The sequence below is a fragment of the Mytilus trossulus genome, chromosome 1 (genome assembly GCF_036588685.1).
Source record: "Mytilus trossulus isolate FHL-02 chromosome 1, PNRI_Mtr1.1.1.hap1, whole genome shotgun sequence".
NCBI classification, from domain to species: Eukaryota; Metazoa; Mollusca; class Bivalvia; order Mytilida; family Mytilidae; genus Mytilus; species Mytilus trossulus.
This window is the reverse complement of record NC_086373.1, coordinates 11,210,109-11,236,373: the sequence shown is the minus strand read 5'-3', so window position 1 is coordinate 11,236,373 and position 26,265 is coordinate 11,210,109. Positions and strand designations below refer to the sequence as shown.

The 26,265-nt window shown below is 33.2% G+C and overlaps 1 protein-coding gene across 3 annotated transcripts in view; it reads right to left on the bottom strand.

Moving 5' to 3' along the window:
* LOC134715101 (jouberin-like) overlaps nt 1-13,921 on the bottom strand; it is a 53,968-nt gene extending 40,047 nt beyond the window's left edge. The window contains exons 1-6 of one of the 3 annotated variants that reach the window (XM_063577029.1): nt 13,869-13,921; nt 5,904-5,972; nt 2,878-2,947; nt 2,215-2,257; nt 1,213-1,345; nt 49-124 (exon numbers count right to left, since the gene is read on the bottom strand). In XM_063577029.1, the coding sequence (XP_063433099.1) occupies nt 49-124; nt 1,213-1,345; nt 2,215-2,257; nt 2,878-2,947; nt 5,904-5,972; nt 13,869-13,881 (404 nt within the window). In that variant the 5' untranslated portion in view covers nt 13,882-13,921. Of the gene's footprint in view, nt 1-48; nt 125-1,212; nt 1,346-2,214; nt 2,258-2,877; nt 2,948-5,903; nt 5,973-11,144; nt 11,194-13,753; nt 13,778-13,868 lie in introns of those variants that run through there. The other 2 variants (XM_063577039.1, XM_063577021.1) reach the window with 2 other exon arrangements.
* Between the last annotated feature and the right edge of the window lie 12,344 nt (nt 13,922-26,265).

The window sequence follows — 26,265 nt, the reverse complement described above, 5'->3', positions numbered from 1 at the left end:
AAACTTTGTCATAACACCGAAATTACCTCCTGTTGGGTTTTGACTTACAGTTCATTTAATGTATCATCTATGGGCTTCTTCTTCTTCTTTTTATCTGTATTATCTGGTTTTTCAAGCTTTGCATCTAAAATTTATATTCAATTAACAATTACCCTTTAGAAGCATTGTTCAAATGTATCTAAAAAATAATTTATTCTAAAGTTTAAAATAAACTGTGTCTTTGAAAAAATAAAAGAATTAAACCTGTCTTTATCAAAACTTGTTCAAGTTGTTTTGAAACATACAAGAACAAAACTTGAGGCTTTGAGAAGCTTAAATTGCTCATCAAGTAAAAACATGCAACATTAAACCATAAACAACAGCAGCAGCCATTTTGAACATGTTCTGTGTTTACACGAGGCAGTAAAAAGGAACAAAATAAGGATTATTAAAGAAATGATGCCAAACATTTTTACTGCCCAATTTCATAACATTTGACGTTGTGCTTTCAGAGAAGCAGATTAAAACAAGAATGTGTCCATTGTGTATTCAGAGCAGCAGATTTAAACAAGAATGTGTTCATTGTGTATTCAGAGGAGCAGATTAAAACAAGAATGCGTCCATTGTGCTTTCAGAGGAGCGGATTAAAATAAGAATGTGTCCAAAGTACACGGATGCCCTCCTCACACTATCATTTTGCATGTTCAATGGACCGCGAAATGTGGTAAAAAAATCGAATTTGACATTAAAATTAAAAAGATCATACCATAGGGGACATGTGTACTAAATTTCAAGTTGATTAGACTTCAACTTCATCAAAAACTACCTTGACCAAAAACTTAAACTTAAAACTCCCGTTTACATTTTCAAATGTTCAGTGGACCCTGAAATTGGGTTCAAAAGTCTAATTTGGCTTTAAAATTAGAAAGATCATATCATAAGCAGCAAGTGTATTCAGTTTCGAATTGATTGGACTTAAGCTTCAACAAAAACTACCTTGACCAAAAACTTTGTCCTGAAGCGGGACAAACAGACAGATGGACGAAAGAACCCACAGACCAGAAAACATAATGCCCCTCTACTATCATAGGTTGGGCATTAAAAAAATTCACAGGACCACAATAAATGATGACAAATGATTGCATAAGCTCAACTCGTCCAAAAAGAGGGGGGGGGGGGGGGGGGGGGGGGGGGGATGGAGAGCCCAAAAATCACTTTATAGTTTTCTCTTACTTTCTTCCATTATTTTTTGTTTCCTTTTATTGCTCTTCATATTTTTTGGACTATCATTAGGATCGTAGGTGTTGGCTTTAATGGCGGCATCTTCATCCTTCTGTAATCCTTCACCCTTGCGCAGGGATTCCAACTACAAAAACACATATTTCATACAAATGTGTTATTAGCAAATCAATGGTTTAACAGTGGTTCAAGTGTCTTAACATTTTAAGTTGCATGTATATATATATTGATTTATAGCCTTTAACTAGCATGCAAACAAAAGTATAATATATGAATTTCTAAATTTTAATCAAACTAGACAGAAAAGTATAATTTAATTACAAAGTATACAGAAGGCTCCTAGATTTGAATATATTACAACATAGAGAGAGATTTTTACTAAGTAACATCGGCTAGATTTGGACAGAGTAAACTATAAATTATTACCTCAGACAAGAAATGACAAACTTTTAACAAATAAAAACAAGAATGTGTCCAAAGTACACAGATGCCCCACTCGCACTATAATTTTGTGTGTTCAGTGGACTGTGAAATTGAGTAAAATCTAATTTGGCATTAAAATTAGAAAGATTATACTATAGGGAACATGTGTACTAACTTTCAAGTTGATTGGACTTCAATTTCATCAAAACTACCTGGACCAAAAAACTTTAACCTGAAACCCCCACTTTTATTTTCTATTTTTAGTTGACTGTGAAATTGGGGTCAAAAGTCTAATTTGGCTTTAAAATTAGAAAGATCATGTCACGAGCAACAAGTGTACTAAGTTTCAAGTTGATTGGACTTCAGCTTCATCAAAAACTATTGTGACCAAAATCTTTAACCTGAAGCTGGAAGTAGAAGAACGGATGCACAGACGAACGACGGAGCCACAGACCAGAAAATATAATGCCCCTCTACTATCGTAGGAGGGGCATCAAAATGCAATAAAACAGCAAATTATCACTAAAGTCATTGTAGGTTCAAATTCTTGAACTATATTTAAATTCAACATACAACTATATCATCTTTCTTTTTCTTTTTCTTGGCTTTGGCACTCCTAAAATATATCAAATTATAACATGTATAGTTTTAATCTTTCAAAATAATACATTTAGATTTATTTTGTTTGGATATGATCTTCAATAATTCCATCATTGATGGGATGACATTTGAAAAAATGTTGCACAATGGCAGTTGACATTTACCAAACATTGTCAATGTTTTAAACATTTAAAGTTTATTGAATTAGAATAGGAATAACTATATTTGAAGGATTGACAATGTCAATAATTCTGGATTTGATATTTGAATATATCTGTTATATTGCCTGATCCACCTCACCAAAAATCTGCATTTGTAAATATAAGAATCCCTATTTACAGTGATAACTATTCAAATACATCACTGTTTTACTTAATCTAAATTTTAACACAGAAGGAATAAGTTCTTTCATTATAGCTGTACCAGCTCAAGCCAGAAAATCAATCTTGTTGAAATGATCAAATAATTAATCAAAATAATCTATCATTATCTTTAAAACAAAAGATGCAGGGCGCATCATTATTGTAAAACACACACTACACCAAATTAATTGATACTACATGTAGCTATCAAATAAAATTTGACCTATAAACAAACTAAACTTGTATTTTCTTTAAAAAAAGTATTTAAACTTACGAAGTGGACTCAACTACAGCTTGCTGAAGTAAAATATCCAGCTTTGACTTTGCACTATCACCAAAAGAATCTGAAAAAGTTATAAAATTATCTACATGATGATGAGCTGTGTAAAAAAATAAAACATAGTACACCTTACAATCATTCTGAACACCAACTATACATAGTTGATTTATTGCTCATAGCTATATGGTGTCTGAGAAACAGACATAACCTGGAAAACTCAACATAGACTTATGAACAATGAAAATGAGGTCAAGGTCAGATGAATGTGGCCGACAGACATGTACAACTTATAATAATTCCATACACCCAATACAGTTGCTTATAGCATTTCAAAATCATACCACTTTTTTTTTTTTTTAGAAAAAGTCATTTATATAGCGGGGAATTGTTTATATAATTGTGTCATTTACAGATGGAAGTAATGACCAGACATTGGCACATCACATTTACAGATGGATGTAATCACCAGACATTGAAAAATCACATTTACAGATGGAAGTAATCACCAGACATTGGCACATCACATTTACAGATGGATGTAATCACCAGACATTGAAAAATCACATTTACAGAAGGAAGTAATCACCAGACATTGGCACATCATATTTTCAGATGAAAGTAATCACCAGACATTGGACATGTTGGCACATCAAATTTACAGATGGAATTAATCACCAGACATTGGCACCTCACATTTACAGAAGGAAGTAATCACCAGACATTGGCGCATCACATTTACAGATGGAAGTAATCACCAGAAATTGGCACATCACATTTACAGAAGGAAGTAATCACCAGACATTGGCACATCACATTTACAGAAGGAAGTAATCACCAGACATTGGCACATCACATTCACAGATGGAAGTAATCACGAGAAATTAGCACATCACATTTACAGATGGAAGTAATCACCAGACATTGGCACATCACATTTACAGATGGAAGTAATCACCAGACATTGGCCATGTTGGCACATCACATTTACAGATGAAAGTAATCACCAGACATTGGCACATCACATTTACAGAAGGATGTAATCACCAGACATTGGCGCATCACATTTACAGATCGATGTAATCACAAGACATTGGCACATCACATTTACAGATGGAAGTAATCACCAGACATTGGCACATCACATTTACATATGGATGTAATCACCAGACATTGGAACATCACATTTACAGAAGGAAGTAATCACCAGACATTGGCACATCACATTTACAGAAGGAAGTAATCACCAGACATTGGCCATGTTGGCACATCACATTTACAGATGAAAGTAATCACCAGACATTGGCACATCACATTTACAGAAGGATGTAATCACCAGACATTGGCGCATCACATTTACAGATCGATGTAATCACAAGACATTGGCACATCACATTTACAGATGGAAGTAATCACCAGACATTGGCACATCACATTTACATATGGATGTAATCACCAGACATTGGAACATCACATTTACAGAAGGAAGTAATCACCAGACATTGGCACATCACATTTACAGATGAAAGTAATCACCAGACATTGGCCATGTTGGCACATCACATTTACAGATGGAATTAATCACCAGACATTGGCACATCACATTTACAGAAGGAAGTAATCACCAGACATTGGCGCATCACATTTACAGATGGAAGTAAACACCAGAAATTGGCAAATCACATTTACAGATGGAAGTAATCACCAGACATTGGCACATCACATTTACAGAAGGAAGTAATCACCAGACATTGGCACATCACATTTACAGATGAAAGTAATCACCAGACATTGGCCATGTTGGCACATCACATTTACAGATGGAATTAATCACCAGACATTGGCACATCACATTTACAGATGAAAGTAATCACCAGACATTGGCACATCACATTTACAGAAGGAAGTAATCACCAGACATTGGCACATCAAATTTACAGATGAAAGTAATCACCAGACATTGGCACATCACATTTACAGATGAAAGTAATCACCAGACATTGGCACATCACATTTACAGATGGAAGTAATCACCAGACATTGGCACATCACATTTACAGATGAAAGTAATCACCAGACATTGTCCATGTTGGCACATCACATTTACAGATGGAAGTAATCACCAGACATTGGCACATCACATTTACCGAAGGAAGTAATCACCAGACATTGACGCATCAGATTTACAGATGGAAGTAATCACCAGACATTGGCACATTACATTTACAGATGGAAGTAATGACCAGACATTGGCACATCACATTTACAGATGAAAGTAATCACCAGACATTGGCACATCACATTTACAGATGAAAGTAATCACCAGACATTGGCACATCACATTTACAGATGGAAGTAATGACCAGACATTGGCACATCACATTTACATATGGAAGTAATGACCAGACATTGGCACATCACATTTACAGATGGAAGTAATGACCAGACATTGGCACATCACATTTACATATGGAAGTAATGACCAGACATTGGCACATCACATTTACAGATGGAAGTAATCACCAGACATTGGCACATCACATTTACATATGGAAGTAATGACCAGACATTGGCACATCACATTTACAGATGGAAGTAATGACCAGACATTGGCACATCACATTTACAGATGAAAGTAATCACCAGACATTGGCACATCACATTAACAGAAGGAAGTAATCACCAGACATTGGCACATCACATTTACAGATGAAAGTAATCACCAGACATTGGTGCATCACATTTACAGATGGAAGTAATCACCAGACATTGGCCATGTTGGCACATCACATTTACAGATGGATGTAATCACCAGACATTGGCACATCACATTTACAGATGGAAGTAATCACCAGACATTGGCCATGTTGGCACATCACATTTACAGATGGAAGTAATCACCAGACATTGGCCATGTTGGCACATCACATTTACAAACAACTTTGAAAGTACATGCACAAATGTACCTTTATATTAAAAACCTTTGAAGCTTATTTACAGAAACTTCTAATGTTTTGACTTACCCATTTCAATCCCTGCATTTTCCTTTATATCAGACTTGGCTTTAGGCTTTCTGGTCTTCTTTACCTTGCCTACAACAAAGATTGTCTTGTAATTTAAAAAAAATAAACTGACTAATTATTCTCTTTAAAAATAATAGGTGAGTATCTATGGTAGTGTTTTTAATCATGTTAATAGAAAGTAATTGTACTAATTTATAAGTTCTATTAATATTTCTTAATAAACTTCTTACATGTATCACTATAATGTGTACATTGTTAAATAAAATGAAATTCATCCTTAACTATATTTATATCACACATTACATGCATAATACACATTCACTTCTTCTATTTTTACTTATTCCATAAATAAACATAGATTGTGTGAGGACAGAAAATTTTTCTTTATTCATTTACAAGAAATGTAGCTGTATAATCAAGAAAGTTAAACGCAGTTTACTATTATTATGAATATGATTGTATGCAAAAATTCAATACTTCATATTGAGAGAAAGAACATATTTAAACTTTTATAGACATTAAACTTTATAAAAATTGTAAAAAAAAGAAGGATTAGTTGATATATATATAATAGTTCTAAATTCCATCATTATACAATGTTATATTATTGGGGGTATTTATGTCATCCAAAATTGTAAAAGCTAGAATTTAATAAGTCATGTAAGTATAGTGTACCGATATCAAAAAGTCTGTCTGATGAATAAAATGTCAGACAAAAGGTCTTTCGATAAGACTTATATTTTCAGATATTTTACATGAAAATATTATAGTAGAAAAACATTAAATTTCTTTTTCTGTCAGACAAAGACCAAACAATTTGGCACAGACTGTAAGTTCAGCTGATCTTGATTATCACATTCTTGTTACCATCCCTTTCTATTATCAACTACTAACATTACATCTTTCTTCTATAGTACAATATCTTTGTTGTTTAAAAAGCTTTATATTCCTTTGAAATCTATTCCGGAATTTATAAATTGTAAACAATAATTTAAAAAACCCAGCTGCAACATACATATACATGTATGCATGTACATGTATATGTGACGTAGATGATATATAGAGTTGACTATGGTTATACAAAATAATTTCTATCTCTATTCAATTTGTACAGGACTATAAGTAACAGTGTCTGAATAATCTTTTGTGACGTTTTACAATGTCACCATGTACATTCAGATGTATCCGACTATTTCAAACTGTTTTCATATTTTCTTCTTTGAATCATTGGGCAGTTCCGACGTAACAGTTGCCATTTAATAATTTTGGATAACAATGGTTTAAATTTCGATTAGGATTCTACAGTAATCTTTCCTTTCAAAACAAACTTTGATGATGCTGACAATAACTGATCAAAGATGTCACAGCTGACAATAACTGATCAAAGATGTCACAGCTGACGACAAATAGGATGTACTACAAACAGGACAAAAAATACTAACAGCAACAGATGTACAATGAAAAAAAAAATAGTTTGAAAGTATGTTGAACTTGATTGAACAATATATATTTTGTGACTTTCCCTTTCCAGTTACTTTGTAGGTTTATAATATATACATTCTTTCTCTATTGAAAAGATGGACTGTTCAATTGCTGCAGCTGTCATCGAAATTTAAAGTAATTACACAAATCAAATTTATAATAATAATACAAATCTGCTTACATGCACAAGTATAAAAATTACAGTTTTTATCCAACGCAATCATAGGTTTGAACGTAGTTTTCAATTTAGACTCGTTTATATTTTTTTGTTTGGGCTTGTACCATATTTTCCCTCCGGTTTATATGATCCGTTCATCCTACATTGACTCTTTCAAGAGTCTATCTTAAAATGAGGGTACTTTTTATATGGCCTTCCAAATACCATTTCGATCCCTAACATTACTGAAGAGACATTTATTGTCGAAATCCGGATCCGGTGTACAAAAAGAATATTGACACCTTTTGTTTGTGGCATAACATGTACATCGTGGCCACACATTAATTGCTTTCTGTTTAGTATTAAATTTATATTAAGATCCATTTTGTTACATCTTGTGATCAATTTTATTTGGCAATAGCCCATGGCAGTCAGCAGGGTTAAAAAACATCAGTTGTTCGACCTGTTAGTCAAATGCGTTTTGTTTAAGGAGGCTCGAGGGTATAAAAATTTCAGAAAAAAATTAAACATTTGTTTTTCATTACAAATTTTATTTATTACCTTTTGTAGTTGTTACTTTATCATATGGTACAAAAACATTCAAAACAATTAATTCGTGTTGGCCCCAGATGACTTTTAAAATGTAAACATCATTGACAAAGTTCCAAATTATCTCCCTTTGGTGGAAAAATGCCATTTTTTGGCTTTAAAATTGAAATATCTCTTTTAACTCATCGGTGACCTATAATTTTTAATATAATTTCGATATATGCTGTACTTAAACTAAATTATTGTAAAATTTGAGCGATTTCTGTAATAAATTTCATTTTTTATTTCGATATAACCTTTATTTCTCCTATTAGTTCAACAGAAAAAAAAACACTTGTGTGCTTCTTTCGAAGGCAGATTGTGAGCGCAAATGAACGGTGACCCCATTTTTTTATTTTATTTTTCTATTCACTATAAGATAAAGTTTATTTATAGAAAAATATAGAGAAATCGTATATAAATGATTTAGACCCGCGAACCCCCTTAAATGTACTTTTTCTCTTTTTTGGTCTTTTGGAAAATGTTGTTTGTGCTTCTACATGTACAAAATTTGTTTTACATATGCACAAGTATAAAAATTGTGTTTTTTATCCAAAGCAATCATAGGTTTGAACGTAGTTTTCAATTTAGACTGGTTTATAACATATAACATATATACATGTATAGAAAAGAATATTTCTGGCATGTATTTGTAATATTGTGTGGACATTAAAGGAGTTGGTTACTCACAATTTTGGCAGTAACACTCAGAATTTTTTTAACTGCAATAATGTGATGAAAATTTGTTAAAAAACATAAATAACCAGGGGAGTTTTCATTGTGTCTTTTGTGAGTCCTCACTTTCAAAAATGGTGAGTCCCAAAAGATTTTGATGAGTCCAGGATGCATGTAATTTCATGTGTCTTAATATAATGAAATATGACGAAATTAAACTAAATCAATGCACGTTAAATTGTAGTTTTTATTACATATTAATATAAATTATGATCTCTTAATAGTAATTTTTCATTACAAAATATACAACAGACTTCTTTCTTGGTCTATCTATTCTTGGTGTAGGGCCACATTTAAAAAAAAATATTTCAATATGGACTCCATTAAGTTTCTAGACAAAACAATGTTGACAATCATAAATCTTCTAAGCAAAACAATGTTTTTGGGACTCAGGGGATACAATCAGGATGCGTTCATCAGTGGCGGATCCAGGAATTTTCATAAGTGGGGGCCCACTGACTGACCTAAGAGGGGGCCCACTTCAGTCACGCTTCAGTGATTCCCTATATAAGCAACCAAATTTTTCCCAAAAAGGAGGGGCCCGGGCCCCCCGCCCCCCCCCCCCTAAATCTGCCTCTGTTCATGGGACACACAGTTTCAAAAATGATGCATATACGCATCTTAAAGAGAACTCTGATTCATGGGAGGTGTCCTTCGTTATTCTGTGGTTTACATGTTGTTGTGTAGTATTACATGTACATGTACAAAAATGTATATTATTTATTTGTGTATTTCTCTATCTTTTTTTTATTTGTAATGCTAGCATGAAATGTTATCATTTTAGCAATATTTTTAACATTGCCATATACAATGTAAGCGAGAGGTTTCAGCTAGCCATTACACCAGGTTCATACCACCCTGTTTTCTTAAAATATCCTGTACCAGGAAAATGGCATTTATTATTAATTGTTTTTATTTAGGTTTGCATTCGTTTTTGTTGCAGTTCAGTTTTCTGTTGTTCCGGTTATTTTCCTCTTAGAATGTCTTATAAATATGTAGTCATATTGCAGGGGTCAATTTAAAACTTTTTTGTGTTTTGGCCAGCCAGACCAGTGGACTGAAAAATCTACTGATCTGGCTGCAAATCTACTGGTCCTGCAAAATTTACATTCATTTGACAAAAGCTTTGATAATCTCAATGACTTTCTTTCTCAAGATCAGGATCAAGGACAGAAAAATAGTTCAACATTGTCTTCCACATCAATGACATCATCACAATCCTCACAACAACCATACTACAAATGTATAGGGTGCCTGACTGGGTCGTCTCGAGCGCTGCCCATAAATAAGCCACATTTCAAAAACATGAATAACCGAGACAAATGATTAAAATATTCATTACATTGCAGTCGACTATAAAATTTATTTTCAATTCCCAGGATTTTTTATATTTAGGTTTCCTTCTGTCAATTTCATAAACTACATGTATATTCCGATCCTCCTTTAAGATGACACTGATTTATTTTTTTGCCCAGCGGTCTCTTTAAAAAATGATTTCCAAGTATCTAAATTTGTTTGCAAACAAACCTAAATTGTGATGCAATCAGTGGGTTTAATCGACAAATTTCTACTTGTCCTCCTTACCACCAGCTGACATAATCTACTGGTCTCCGACCAACAGACCAGCGCCAATTTGGACCCCTGATATACATGTAGTTGATGTATTTTCCTGGTTTTGTTTTAGCTTAATTAATTAAGGACATTTGAACAGGGTGTAGTACTGTTGTATTTATTTATATGGAATCGCTAACCAAAGTCATACCCAGGGATCTCCATGGATGAAAATTGAACAATGGAGGAACTTTCATCATCATAAACTGTATCTACGCCGTTCAGTGTAGAGCGATCGAAAGTACAATGTATTTCATCCCTCTACATAAGGATAGGTGAACATGCTAATGCATTGCTTATTTAAATTATATTTATATGAATTTTCATTATAAATACTATATAGAAGTATATATATTTTCAATAATTGCCGTTTGTAACCCTTCAAAGGCCAAGCCCTCATGCCCCCTCCCTTCCCCTTAGTCGAGAATTACCAATAGCTATCACGAAGGTCCCCATGTAGTTTTCTTGATATTTTTGGTAATTTTTATGGGGGTTAAAAATCATGTGGAGCTTATTTTTCACGGACACTGTCAAATTTCATTACCATGATTACCAGTATGGCTGGTTTGCAGCAACGACAAAACTATTTGTATGGGTTATGTATAAGGTTAAAAAGATTTTTAAAGCAAATGTTGTCAAATAAAAAGGTTTTTAATGACTTTATCTACCAAATCGATCAGGGTTTCTGCTGGCCGTCGCCATTTTTGCAATTTGCGAAAAAATATAACTTGTGGCGATTAAAATTTGTCAATGGTGAAAGAAATTGGCGAAAGAAATGTAACGATTTATTTTCAGCCATCTTGTTTATTTACTTTTTTCGGGTTTCTCTGACTTTACCGATCAGACAATATCCGGAATTCACCTTGAACTCGTTAAGATTTTGACAGAAAATCAATAATCAGCTGATTGCATTTATAGCTATGGTCAGCTATCGACATCATAGGACTAATTAATAAAGGTGTTGATTGTATGATATATGGTTAAATGGCTTCTGGTGCATGTCACAAATGGGATTTATTAACCACGTTGCGACGCACGTGTTAGAAGCAAAATTTTTACGCTTCCTCTCCTTCTTTTAATGATAGTCCAGAAAACTGTTGTATTGACGAAAAATTTTCAAAAGCAAGGAAGGTCTCTGATTTAAAACTTTATCATTTAACTTTCATTTATATCCTTGATTTGAGTGGGTACTTTAAAGTCGTTTCAGTGACACACGTGTTTCAAGCATATACGATGGTCTAGAAGTCATGGAAGTAGAAAAGAAAACTATCGTTATGAAGAACTCTATGAGAGTAACCCTTCAATGTAATGACTACACCTTGCACGAGGGATCAATTTCAAGTGGTAAGATGTTTTGTTTTGTTATAAAAACACTTCTTATTTAGGGAAAAAGGGGGGGGGGGCTGGAAAAAAAGTCAATTTAAAAATAAAATATATATTTGTATTATTTGGCAAAAAAATAATAAAGTGGCGAAAAATATTTTGTTTTGGCGAAAGATGTGGCGAAAAAAATAATTGACCCAGGGGAAACCCTGAATCGATGCTATGCAACATGCATCTTTCGAGTCTGAAAATAAACCGGAAACACAGATGTATCAATTTGACTGTATTTTAAAACTACAAAATGAATTCGGAATTACTGTACGATATTTCTTTAGAGGAAATATTAAAAGTTTTTTCTTTTTAACTGTTAAAGAAATTCTATATTATTGTTACAATACAGCAGTACTCGAGTTATTTGCGATGAAATAACAATTACTGATTTATGTCTAATATTGTACTTCTTAAAAAGGGGATGCTGATTGCATAAGTGAAAATAAAAGCACATGTTCGATTTGTTAAACTTTGTAACAGGATTATTATTTTTTTTATTTAATCTGAATTATCATAAGCATTCGCGGAAACTTAGTTTAATAATTCGACAAATGAATCAATAGTCTATCTTCAGATAATATTCTCCTGTTTGGTTTGTTGATCTACCTGTACAAGCTCAGGTACAAGTGATTAGCGATCTTTATCTGGATATCCCTCAGGCGTTAGAACTGTATTGGATTATACTTTAAAAAAAAGCCTGAGGGTTATGCAATTACATGCATTTGATTATAATCGCTAAAATTGGCGTCAGGCTATTAAAACAATCAAAGTTTTGAAGGATGGTGGAAGACAATTGAACGATGGCGCAAGTCATTTGATGATGGCGCAAGACATTTGAACGATGGCGGGGCACCATCCTTAAACAGGCCATGGAAATCCCTGATACCCGTAGCCAGGAGGGTTGCGACGAACCCTCCTTGAAAACAAATAAGCACTGTTAAAGTCAATGTTCTGTTTGAATTGTGACTGTTAAAGTCGAGTTTGTGAGTCCAACGAACCCCCCTTTGGAAATTCCTGGCTACGGGCCTGAAAGTAATAAATTTTGACTACAATATATATACACCTTTCAATCATACAATGTACATGTAGTGTAGTTATTTTTAAATAGTCGGGATCATTTGACGATGATGAAAGATAATTGGACAATGGTGGTTCATTAACAAAATACAAGTTATGGAGATCTCATCATGATAGATATGCACAATTAGGTCCTTGGTGCTTAAAAGTTTCATTTCTTTAATTCCAGAAATGAAAAATTTCACTAGTCTAAATACATTTGATGTACCTGTGATTTGTTCTTACGGTTTTGCTTTTTAAGGCAAGAGAATGAAAGGGTGTTGTCATAAAGAATATTAAGAAAAAGATTGTTGTTCTTTAGTTTGTCTGTAAAGGAAATGTTTATAGCATTGAATGTATTTCCCTTTGAATTTACTTTCAGACTTATTAGATATGTGTCTGGTTGTAGATGTATGACAAATGTATGATCTATTATATAATATATATACACTTTGTTCTATTTACTTCAACCAGCTTTAAGAGGTAGTAAAAAACATGTTAAATGTTAATTTCACTTGCTTCTGCCAACTTTTCGTTCAGTTTCAATTTCATTTCTCAATTAACATGATAAAAAAAGATATTTTAAATAGCACAACCCTTTTTTCCAAGAAAACTGTCAATCTATACATGAATAATTGATAGTCTCATCTTTAATGATAAATTGATGTCAGAAGTTATAAAAGTCCAAAGGTTTTCCAATGAATATAAAGAAAATTAATCTATACGAAATGATTTACTGAATATAAAGATTGCAACCAAAAAATTAAAAAATTCAGGTCAGATCATGTTTTAGTGGTAAACATTGACATTTATTTTGTTGTTTCTTACACAAAATTACAATTATTACAAGATTTGTGTATTTGCTGTTTATTGTTGTTGCACTAGACAATGCGTAAAATTTTTAATAATATCAGTTTTAGGATAAATGTTATTAAAACATGTGTAAATTTTCAAAACATTACCTTCATCCGCCATTTTTGTTTACGTTTGGCAACCAAATATAACGCCTCTTTCGATTGGTTGAAATATTATCAATGACCAATATCAGTTTTATATCTTATTTTTTTCTGATCACTTTTCATCCTATAACTAACATTCAACTCTTTTCATCACAATTCCAATTGTCCAGTAAGACAATAAACCAAACTTTTCAATGAAACACTTTGCTCTTTTAACGGTAGGTGGGAAAAATGCATGTGGAAAAAGGGGGGGGGGAGCCGGAAAAAGGGGCGTGGGGTCAACAAATTATATTATTAAATACCGTTTCCGAGCATGAATAACAATGATGGTTTCATATTTATCCCAACATTGATGTCAGAAGTTATAGATGTTCTATGGTTTCCGACGAATGTTAAGTTGTCCCGCCGCTGAGACTGCCGAAAGTGTCTTGTTTGACAATAGGAAAAAATAATGTCTTTAGAACCGGTATTTAAATGGCACCAAATCGATGAACACACATTGAGGACCTAGGAACTGTTGTCTGTAATTCAAACAATTGTTAAATGTGGTAACAATGGCAATTTTAAAAATGGTACAGAAAATTCTAGTTCTTTTCTTTTATCAAAGTGAATCAATTTTAAAAAGTTTCTGAGGCAGCCGTCATTTGATTTTATTTTCTGGGGAGGGGGAGTGGGGGCTATGGATTCTTTTAGGAAAAAGTTTGTTTCCAGTTTTGGGAGAAAAATAGAATTTGACCCTGAGAAAAAAAATATGTTCGTTTCACCCTCAGCTGCCACAATATTTTTTTTTTTATGTAAAGTTAAAATAAAAACCATGGGAATAATGAATATGTTAAAGATACTATTTGTGGTCTACTAGTATATCCTGCAATAGTTTATAAAATGCCAATTATTTATTCTAGCCTTTTCAATACAAAAGGTTACGAAATATACGGCTAAAATATAGTCCGATATGTCGGTAACATGAGAGAATCTTGAGTAACAGGATCTAACAGGATCTAACAGGACAGTTGGTAACAGAAAGAAATTATTTATCAGGTAACTTGACAGAACGTAACAGAAAGGAATTACACAGTACTTTTTGTCCTTTTATATGAATAATGTTAAAGTTTACTTCCATCAACATATCAATTTAAAAAGATATTATAAATACACATTTACTGTTATGGTGCTGGCAATGAAATATTCTCAGAAGGTACAAAAAAGGCTTAAACAGGAGAGAACAACACAATTATTCCTATGGGAACGAACTGTGCACCTCTTCTTGTCGACCCTTCTTATTTTCATATAAATCGGAGTTCCTTCAGACAGTTGTCAAAAACAAGAAGATCAAAGAAGCCATGTTATTTAATTTCACTTTCAAATATACTGATGATTTTCTTTCCATTAACAATCCGAACTTTTCTGATTGGGTTCCATTAATATACCCACCAGAATTAGAAATTAAAGAGACAACAGACACGGCTTCCTCCGCCTCATCTTTAGACTTATACCTCGAATTTGACATACACAGTCATCTCAGTACCCGAATCATTGAGAAACGAGACGATTTTAATTTTGAAATTATCAATTTCCCCCACCTAAGTAGTAATATACCAACTTCACCTGCATATGGAATACTAGTATACATTTCCAAACTTATTCGGTATTCAAGAGCTTGCAGCTCCTATTCAGACTTTGTAAAACGTCACCAGTGTCTGGGCAGAAAGTTGATAAACCAGGGGTATGTCAAAGAACGTCTTGTCCTTTTTCTAAAAAAAATCATCGGAAGGTACCAAGAACTTGTTGATAAATATTCCTTATCAACTTCACAAATAATACAAGATGGTCTTGAAGTATAGATTTTGCGTCGTGACGTTGGTTATCATCTTAAAAAACGTGTTATTGTATTCTTTTTTTTGTCTTTATTGATATTACTTTTACTGTTAAGTCAGTTTTTTGAGATATTCATTTGACGTGACTCTGTGCTTATGTAAAACATCATACTTTGAACGACAAACTATTTCATTTATTACTATTACTTTTACATATGGATCTTATCATACTTTAAATGACAAAACTTTTTTATTCATTAAATACTACTTTTTCTGTTAAGTCTGTGTTTTTATGATTTTATCTACTTTACGTGACTCTACATTTATGTATGCCGTCATACTTTGAACGACAAAATTATTTTAGGTTTACCTGTGCGAGTTTCAAAAGCACAATTTTACACCAGTACTGAAAACCTTCCACCCTTTACGGGTAGACTTTACATAGATAAATAAAATCGTATAGGATAAGCAAAATGAGGATGTTAAATTTGATGTATGCCTTTTTGTGCTTCTTCGTTACATTTGTTGTTTTTATAGTGTTAAGATGATAACACAATGTTGACTGCTGTACTTACCCCTATTTTTGACATTTTAACTCTTTGAGTATGTTTGTTTTGTTCACGCATCGTTGACAATTTAATGGAATTTGATGCGACTGTCATATAAGTGAGAGGTTTAGCTAGCTATAAAACCAGGTTCAATCCACCATTTTATACATTAGAAAATGCCTGTACCAAGTCAGGAATATGACAGTTGTTATCCATTCGTTTGATGTGTTTGGACTCAGTTTGATTTTGCCTTTTGATTTTGGACGTTCCTTTTTTAATATTCCTCAGAGTTCATTATTTTTGTGATTTTACTTTTTAAATACTCTGGTGTATTCAAAATTTTGTGATAATGAGTTAGTCTATGATTGCGTCGTCTTTCAGATAATTTTCCCCATCCGGCGAGTTTCAACATATAAATTGTTTATACTGTTATACTGGTAAGTTTAGTACCCCCCCCTTTTTCCGTGACGATACGTCACGGCTGCGTCAGACTGAACACTTTCAAGTATAGCAATTAAATTCTGATTTTGAGAGTCCCAAACGACTTAAAAGTCTTAAAAAAGGACCAACCAGCAAATAACCAGTACCGAATCGTGTGGAATCGGCGATACTGCACATGTTAAGGGAATCGGCGATACTGCACATGTTAAGGGAATCGGCGATACTGCACACGTTAAGGGAATCGGCGATACTGCACACGTTAAGGGAATCGGCGATACTGCACACGTTAAAGAAAACAAATACGAGTCTAATAGTATTAAGGTAATAGAATAAGAATAAAAATATTTATTATTCCAATCAAGGGCCCTTGATGGGCAGCATAACACGTATACATAAAACAATACATCATGATTTGTAACAGAAAAACATTTTTTATAAACTAAAATGAAACATTAAAAAAGTTCAGAGAGATGATATTATCTCCATTCTATAAAAATCATATACATATACATTAATAAGAATAAAATGTCTTTTTTTAAATCGTCTCTGTTTAATACCATCTATATTTGGAATACAGTTGCGCAAATCTTAATGCTCTTGAATATCAATTATTCAGTAGTTTTATTAAGATAATATATAAAACGAGACAGGCGTTACCATTGAAAGGGAACAAAGTAGTTTTAAGATAATATATAAAACGAGACAGGCGTTACCATTGAAAGGGAACAAAGTAGTTTTAAGATAATATATAAAACGAGACAGGCGTTACCATTGAAAGGGAACAAAGTAGTTTTAAGATAATATATAAAACGAGACAGGCGTTACCATTGAAAGGGAACAAAGTAGTTTTAAGATAATATATAAAACGAGACAGGCGTTACCATTGAAAGTGAACAAAGTAGTTTTAAGATAATATATAAAACGAGACAGGCGTTACCATTGAAAGGGAACAAAGTAGTTTTAAGATAATATATAAAACGAGACAGGCGTTACCATTGAAAGGGAACAAAGTCCGTATCAATTTTTGTTCTTCATTCTAACATATTTTAATGTTCAAACAGAAACTGAGATAACGTTGTAATGCTTGGTCTTCCAAGTGCTCCACAAAACCTCTTTCTAAATTTCTTAACATAATTTTTTATCAACAATCAAAGCCGGACTTCAAAGTTATTGTGAAACTTCATATTCTAGTATTGGTGTGAATCACTAAAGCATTCCATAGATCATAGAAACAGTTGGTCATGCTTTTATCTCACAAAAAACATGGCTAAGTTAGATAAACGTATCTTGTCTGAAGGAGGGATAAATGGATTATCCTCGGATAAATCGTACCTTGTAAAACACCACTCTTATTTACACAAAAAAACCCAACAATTACTGATATTGTCAAGATGCTTGATTTCTTGATTGACAACAACTTAGTAACCTTCGGAGGATCTGTTTTTCAACAAAGAATCAACATTCCCATCGGAATCAACGGTGCTCTTTTTATTGTAGACTTGTTCCTTTATCCATGAGGCTGTTTTCATGCAGGAATTTCCTTGGAAGAAAGAAAAACAGTATAATTTTACTTTACGTTCCGCTTTATAGATGATGTTCTCTCACTTAATAAAAATTCCAATTTTGGTAACTGTGTTGAACGCATCTACCGCCCCCCATGGAACTTGAGATAAAATATACAATAGATACAGTAAATTCTGCCTCACATCTGGAAAAACATCAAGGAATTGACTATGAGGCTCGGTTGAAACAAAACTATACGACAGAAGAAATGCTTTCAGCTTCCCAATTTCTATGTATCAGCATTCCAGCAGCGCCTGCATACACATCATATATATTTCAATTGATACACTATTTCAGGGCTTGTGTTTCCTATCATGATTTCATTGATAGAGGGTTGATGCTCACAAGGAAGCAATTGAACTAAGTGTTCCAAGTGTCGAATTTGAAGTCTTGCATTCAAAAATTCTTACGGACACCATTACGGATAAGCTGACCATTATATAATACATACATCAGTGATTTACGACGGATATGTTCCATATGTCGTCACAACAATCTCTTCACATTTTCCCCAAATGTGTCTTACCGCACTACCACGTTTGTTCTGACATAAGCAACACGACGGGTGCCACGTGTTGAGCAGGATCTGCTTACCTTCCGGAGAACCCAGCTTTTGGTGGGGTTCTTTTTGCTCAGTTTTTAGTTTTTAGTTGTAAGATAGATATAGGAAGATGTGGTATGAGTGCCAATGTACATGCATATGTTTTTTTTATTGCACTCTTTTGATTTGTGTGTTGTTCTTTTTCTTTTTAGCCTTGTCAACTTGTCAGGTTATTTTAAACTGACGAGTTTGAATGTCCTCTTAGTAAATTTCGCCTCTCTTTTCACTAAATGTTTTTTTTTTAGTTTACATGCTTTTTCTTTCATATTCCAATTCATCAAATATGTCCCATTACAAGTTGGCATAAAGATATTTGAATTCCTGGTTAAAAATCTATTATCATAAACATCGTTTAACCATACGAAAGATACCTTCTTAGTTATGTTATACTGTAAAACATTTCTAATGACATCAATTAACATAATGGAGTAACTTCTATCCCGGTATAGTGGAAACATTGGATACCAATACTCCAATAAAGACGCTTTCCATTTGGAGTAGTGTCTAATGGGTTTGCTTTCAACACTAATCTGACATTGGGATACCAATGGTCATTTTGCAGGGATATCCATTGCAGTATATAGTGGAAACGTCAGAAACTCTGATACATTTTGATATAATCCATCCTGAAAAAAATCATTTAAATACATGTAAAATAAACCCAATTAGCAAGTATTTTAATCTATGATATAGACAATAACTGTTTAGTGTCTTAAAATATCAGCTGTATTTGTACGAGGCTAGGACACAAGGTGTATGCGATATTATATGCTGATATTTAAAGACACTAAACAGTTATAGTCTTTATCCTGCAGTTAATTCTGTATATTATTTGTGTTTTTGAAAGACACAAAAACACATGTTTTACATTTATTTTCGATTTGAAATCCCTTGAGGCCCCTGTAGTAATACGATACAATAATCACTCATTCAGCTGAAGATGGGTTCGCAAAAAAAGAATCTCGAATGGTCAACAATAATACATCGCTCAAGGCGAGTTATTACCTTTTCTAACATAACAACTAATTTCAACAGTAAAAACTAATAACAAAACATTGTCCAATTTGAAACAGGAGTGTACGAGTTGCCCTACGCCTCAGACTCGACATTCACTAAACATGCATGCTGAAATTGACATGGTTGTTTTTGTTACACAATCATACACATTCAAGACATCGATAGTTGTCATCGTAGAAAAGACTGCTGTTCATGTGTGTATGTTATAAGAAAATTGGTGTGATTCTTATTGCTCTAAAGAAATGTTTGAAAACGAACAGAACATATAAAAGTAATTGTAAATTCGGAATTTTAAATACGTCATTAGAATGCGACTGCAATACACATTCTGAGGTCACGCAGGTTCATACAATACTAAGTCCTGCAGTGGGCGGATCTTTAAAGCGATATCTGTATAATACACAGATACAGCATAGCGATATCGGTAGGGCTGTATCTGTATAGTAGAACACCCAATTGCAGGATAAATGGAAATTAAACAGACCCGAAAATTCTAATCACACGATTTTGCTTTCTATTTCGCTTTCTTTTTATATCTATATCTATATATATTTATAGATTATCGTTGATCATCTCAACGAGATTGATTTTCTCGCTTGAGCTGGTACAGCGAAAGTGAGAAAAGCAATCGAGTTGAGATGACCAATGATAATCTATTTATCGCTATTTTACCTATGACGACGTTGTCAATTTCATCATGTTCATGTCAATTTCGTTAGCAACGCCACGTGGACTCCTTAGTTTCTAGTGATAATTATTCCATCTCAAGCGAGTAGCATGATATGAAAATTATCACAAAAAAAGATAAAACGAAAAATGCACAAAATAGCGATAATTGTTCCTATCGCTTACATGTCGATCGGAGGTCAACTCGATAGTTAAAGAGTTGGCGTCAGGACTAAAAAACACACGAAACGGAGCTACATGTTATCAATCCCATGCCATACAAATTGTTTATTTAAGACTTTTTTCTAATTTGAATAAATGTTTTAAATGTTTATAAATCAAATATGAGAATTTGAGTCAAATCGATGAACATCGATTTGAGGGTGTTAATATATATGTTCCGGACCATATGAGTATTTGGACCATACGCGTATGGTCATGGCCATATGCGTATACTCATATGGTCCGACCGTACGCGTATGGTCGGACCATATGAGTATAATACTCGTTTGGTTATGAACGGGCCGGACCATATGAGTATTTGGACCATATAGGTATTTTTTTCAAATTACATTATAAACGTTTCAATAATACAAAAGCTTTATCTAAAAAAAACAGATGATTGTTACATGACAAAGTATCAATTTTATACGTACAGATTAAATATTGCTGCCATTATTAGTTTTCATCGCTAATTATATTCTTGCATGTAGGCTACACTATGTCAGGTCTACTCGACTGTCTCACTCGATCGATTTACATACCGTTATATTAGTTAATCTGTTTGCCCAAATTGGCACAAAGGCTCTCACAATATATTTATACTTCGAATTAAAAACAAATTTTAAAAATCAAAGTTGTTCTACCTGTTTGCTATCAAGTTTGAATTCGTATTTAAAAAGTACAAGATGGGTTTAAGACACCAAAAAAGCAACTCCTTTGATGGGTAGATATGAAAATACAAATGACATTTGTTTATCGATTTGTCAGTTATTTTTATATATTTTTCTTATTATTTATACGGCAGGTGATATCGAACTAAATCCGGGGCCAACGTCCGACTCACCGAATAACTACATGCATAACCATAACGATAGTTCAACTGATATGTTAGATTTTTATCGTTATAAAGATCTTTTGACTTTTTCATGCCTAAATATACAAAGCCTTCTCCCTAAAAAATCTATAGTCGAAGCTCAGCTGGGGGGGCAGGGACATAATATTACTTACCGAAACATGGCTTAAGTCCGGTATAGCTGATAGCCAATTAAAATTAGATAATTTTAAAAATCCATATCGAAAGGATCGGGATGGAGACAAAATCGGTGGTGGGGTCTTAGTTTATGTAAAAGATAATATACCAAGTAAACGACGTCATGATCTTGAAATACAAAATCTAGAGTGTCTCTGGAAAGAAATTAACACACAAAAATGTAAATGTCTGTTTGGAGTATTTTACAGACCCCCTGATTCTAATGCGCAATACTGGGATAATATGAATTTGTCCATAGAAAATGCTTTCAATTCGGGTATTGATAAAATAGTAGTAACGGGCGATTTCAACGAAAATTTGTTGAATTATCGAAACACAAAACTTACAAATATTATTTTGCAAAACGGCCTGAACCAAGCAATTGATCAGCCGACATTTTTCTGCGAGACCAGTTCATCTTTACTGGATTTAATTTTAGTAAATGATCCTGACATACTTTTATATACTGAAGTCGGTGATAATATTTTGGAAGCTAATGTAAGATATCACTGTCCTGTGAGTGGCATAATAAACATTCAAAAAACACCAAATAAAGTTTTTAATAGGAAGATTTGGGACTATGACCACGCAGACCTAACTAAATATAAATTTGATCTGAGTGAAGTTAATTGGGATGATACTATTAATAATAATGACGTAAATGTTGCCGCGACAAAAATTACAGAAACTATATTAAAAATAGCTGCAAAACATATACCTTGTAAATTTGTCAAGTTTAGATCTCAAGACCCGCCATGGCTAACTGGTCATATAAAAAAACTAATTCGGCGCCGAAAAAAGACTTCATAAAATGGCAAAAAAGAAAAATACTGCTGATTCTTGGCGACAATTTCGGTATGTTAGGAATCAATGCATAAATTTCATAAAAACAGCTAAACTTGACTTTTTCAACAAACAAATAAATATATTAGAGAATCCAGAAACCAATGTTAAGAATTGGTGGAAGCTTTTAAGAAATTTATCTGGACAGCATTCGAAAGCGTCAAATTACCCCCATTTGTTAGTAAATAATGAATATATAGAAGACGACAATGAAAAATCAAACGCATTTAATCTCTTTTTTTGTAAGCAAGCTACCGTGGATGATTCTAAAGCGTCTTTTCCTAATACCCCCATGTCCGATGATATACCAATTTTAAACAATATTATAATAACCGAAGAGGAAGTGTTTGATCACTTGTCTCTGTTAGATGTCACTAAAGCGACGGGCCCTGATGAAATTAGCGGTAGGCTTCTGAAGTATGCTGCTCGAGAGTTAAGTAGGCCCCTGGCTCAGCTTTTCAATAAATCTATACGTGAAGCTGTGTATCCAGAAACCTGGAAATTAGCAAGCGTTATACCAGTTTTCAAAAGTGGTGATAGAGAACTGGTGTCAAACTATAGACCGATATCACTTTTGTCGATCAATGGTAAGAGTATGGAACGTTGTGTTTTTAAGCACTTCTTTAACTTTTTAACAAAACATAAAATAATAACAAGTGCCCAGTCAGGTTTCATGCCTGGAGATTCTACAATTAACCAACTTTTACACATAACAGATTTATTTGGCAAAGCTCTAGAAGCAGGAAAAGAGATTCGTGTTGTCTTTTTTGATATAAGTCGTGCTTTCGATCGAGTCTGGCATGAAGGTCTTATTTATAAACTTAAAAATATTGGAATAAGAGGAAACCTATTAAAATGGTTTATGAGCTATTTATCAAATCGAAAACAAAAAGTTGTTATTTCAGGTCAATCCTCTGATACTTTTGGTGTAAATGCTGGCGTCCCTCAAGGATCAATATTAGGCCCCTTACTTTTTTTAGTATATATAAATGACATTGTAAACGACATAGACTGTAATATAAAACTACATGCTGACGATACTTCCCTTTTCATAGTAGTTGAAGATGAATATGCAGCAGCGAGCAAACTTAATTCTGATATAGAGACTATCAACAATTGGTCAGTCCAATGGCTTGTAAATTTTAATGCAAAAAAGACTGAAGCTATGACAGTTTCCAAGAAATCAGTTAAACCCCATCATCCACCTCTTTATATGAATGATGATATGATTTCAGAAGTAGAAAGCCATAAACACCTTGGTTTAATTTTTCATGAGGATGGTTCATGGCATTCTCATGTCAATAAAATAATTGAAAAGATAACACCTAGATTAAATTTGTTTCGTGCCTTGAAATTCAAATTGAAAAGAAAGTATTTACAAACTATATATTTAAGTTTTATCCGACCTTTATTTGAATATACAGATATCATTTGGGACAACATTCCAGACTATTTAAGTGACAAACTAGAAAATATGCAACTTGAAGCGGCTAGGATAGTTACTGGTGGTACTAAGTTATCGTCCATAAATAAATTATACGACGAAACAGGATGGGAGTTACTATCAGAAAGACGTAAAAAACACAAACTTATAAAATTTCATGAAATGTTTCACAATAAGACCCCCGATTATTTAAGCGACATTATCCTTCAGCAATTGTTTAATATTCATAATTATGACACACGACGAACGAATGACACGCAACATATAAAGTGTAGAACTGCATTTTACCAGAAATCTTTTCTCCCCTCAGTTATTCGATCCTGGAATGCTATTCCGGACGATATCAGACTAAGTCCATCTAAGTTTACACTTAAAAGTTACCTTAATCAAAATGTAAGAAAAATGCCAAATTATTATTTTTATGGAGACAGGAAAGGACAAATACTTCATGCCAGACTTCGGATGGATTGTAGCAATCTGAACGAACATTTATTTAAGAGAAATCTTGTAGAAAGTAAAAACTGTACCTGTGGTAGAATCGAGAGCAGTAAGCATTTTCTCCTCGAGTGTAATAATTACTCCCTTGTCCGAAAACGTACGATAAAAAAAATTCCCTTCCCATACAATATAGAAACACTCCTATTTGGCTGCAATAACCTTAATCAAGAGGAAAATGTACTCGTGTTTAAACAAGTGCAACAATTTTTTGGTAGATTCGAAGCGTTTTGGCTAATAGCGTCGTTCGTGCATAATAAAGATCGTAATTGGGTGAGACACTCGACAATGTCCTGTAAACGGTGTCATCCTGGTTTGCCCACTTTTAATTACATGTATATGTAAACATAGAGGGAATTGTTGTTTTAACAATTATAGTTTATTTCTGAATTATAGTAATATTTTTTACCTTTTATTTTACCTGTAAATGTTCAAAAGAACATTATATTCTGTTATTAAATCAAGGAAAGTGTGCAAAACTTTCTAAATTTTATATATTTTTGGCAGGAAAATGTATTTTTATTCATACAAAAAATAGGAAAAATGTGCACTTGAAATGAACTATTTTTCCAATTTATCAACAAATAGTTTTAATTATTGGTACATTCTGAAAAAATGTAAAAAGTAAAAGAATGAAACTAAAGATTTATTAGAATAAATCTCATTGAATATCTTTACTTTATTTAACTTATTTTTTTAAAATTTTAATAAAATACACTTCTGAAACTTAATATAAAAAATATCCAATTTATTCTAACAACTAGAATATAAATGCAACTGTTCAATAGCCAAGCTATAAATATAACACAATTTACACAGCAATCTGCATCCAAGCTAGCATTTTTTTTACAAAAAAAAAAATAACAATAAAATATTTTTCGATTAATAATCATGATTGCTAACAACACCAGTTAGAACTTCAACCAGAAAGGCTATTTACTGACTATGAAACAGCAACCAACAACGCAGCACGAACAGTGTGGCCAGGGGTTAATGTGAAAGTCTGCTACTTCAACTTCACCCAGTGTATTTGGCAATAGTTACAGAAATATGGACTACAGTCCTATTAAAGAGATGAAGACATAACTCAACTGCAACAAGGAGCCGCAGTACTACCTCTTGTTCCACCCCACCTTGTTGGGGAAGTTTGGCTAAACACTAAAGAAGACATTTAAGAAACTGAAAACATACTGGCTACAACTTCATTTACAGAATACATGACAGAGTTCAGGATTGAAAGCTACCGTTTTCTATGGAATCACTATTACACAGAAGGACCCCCACCACAAATCACTTGGAAGGATGGCACGACAAACTTAAGAAGAGACTCAAACATGCTCACGCAAACATCTACGAGATCATTGAGCTACTGAAAAAGACACAGGCACTTACAGAATGCAACATTATCCAGTATGCAGCAGGAGGAGCCCGCCCCCAAAAACATGACGATACAGAGTATAAGAACCAGACTCCAACTACTGAAAGAAAGATTCCAACAAGGACTAATCAGCGTGGTAGATTACTCGGACGCAGCTGATGATCGATCCCATCTCCTCCATTTGAACTGGACAATGAAGTGAAGATTTGTGAATATCATGTTTTGTGACTTTTGTTGTGAATTTAAAAGATTGTATTTATCCTCATTTTACATATTTCCTTATGCAATGCATTTATAAAATTGAGAATAATGAGAAAAAATATTTGATTTTTTTAATA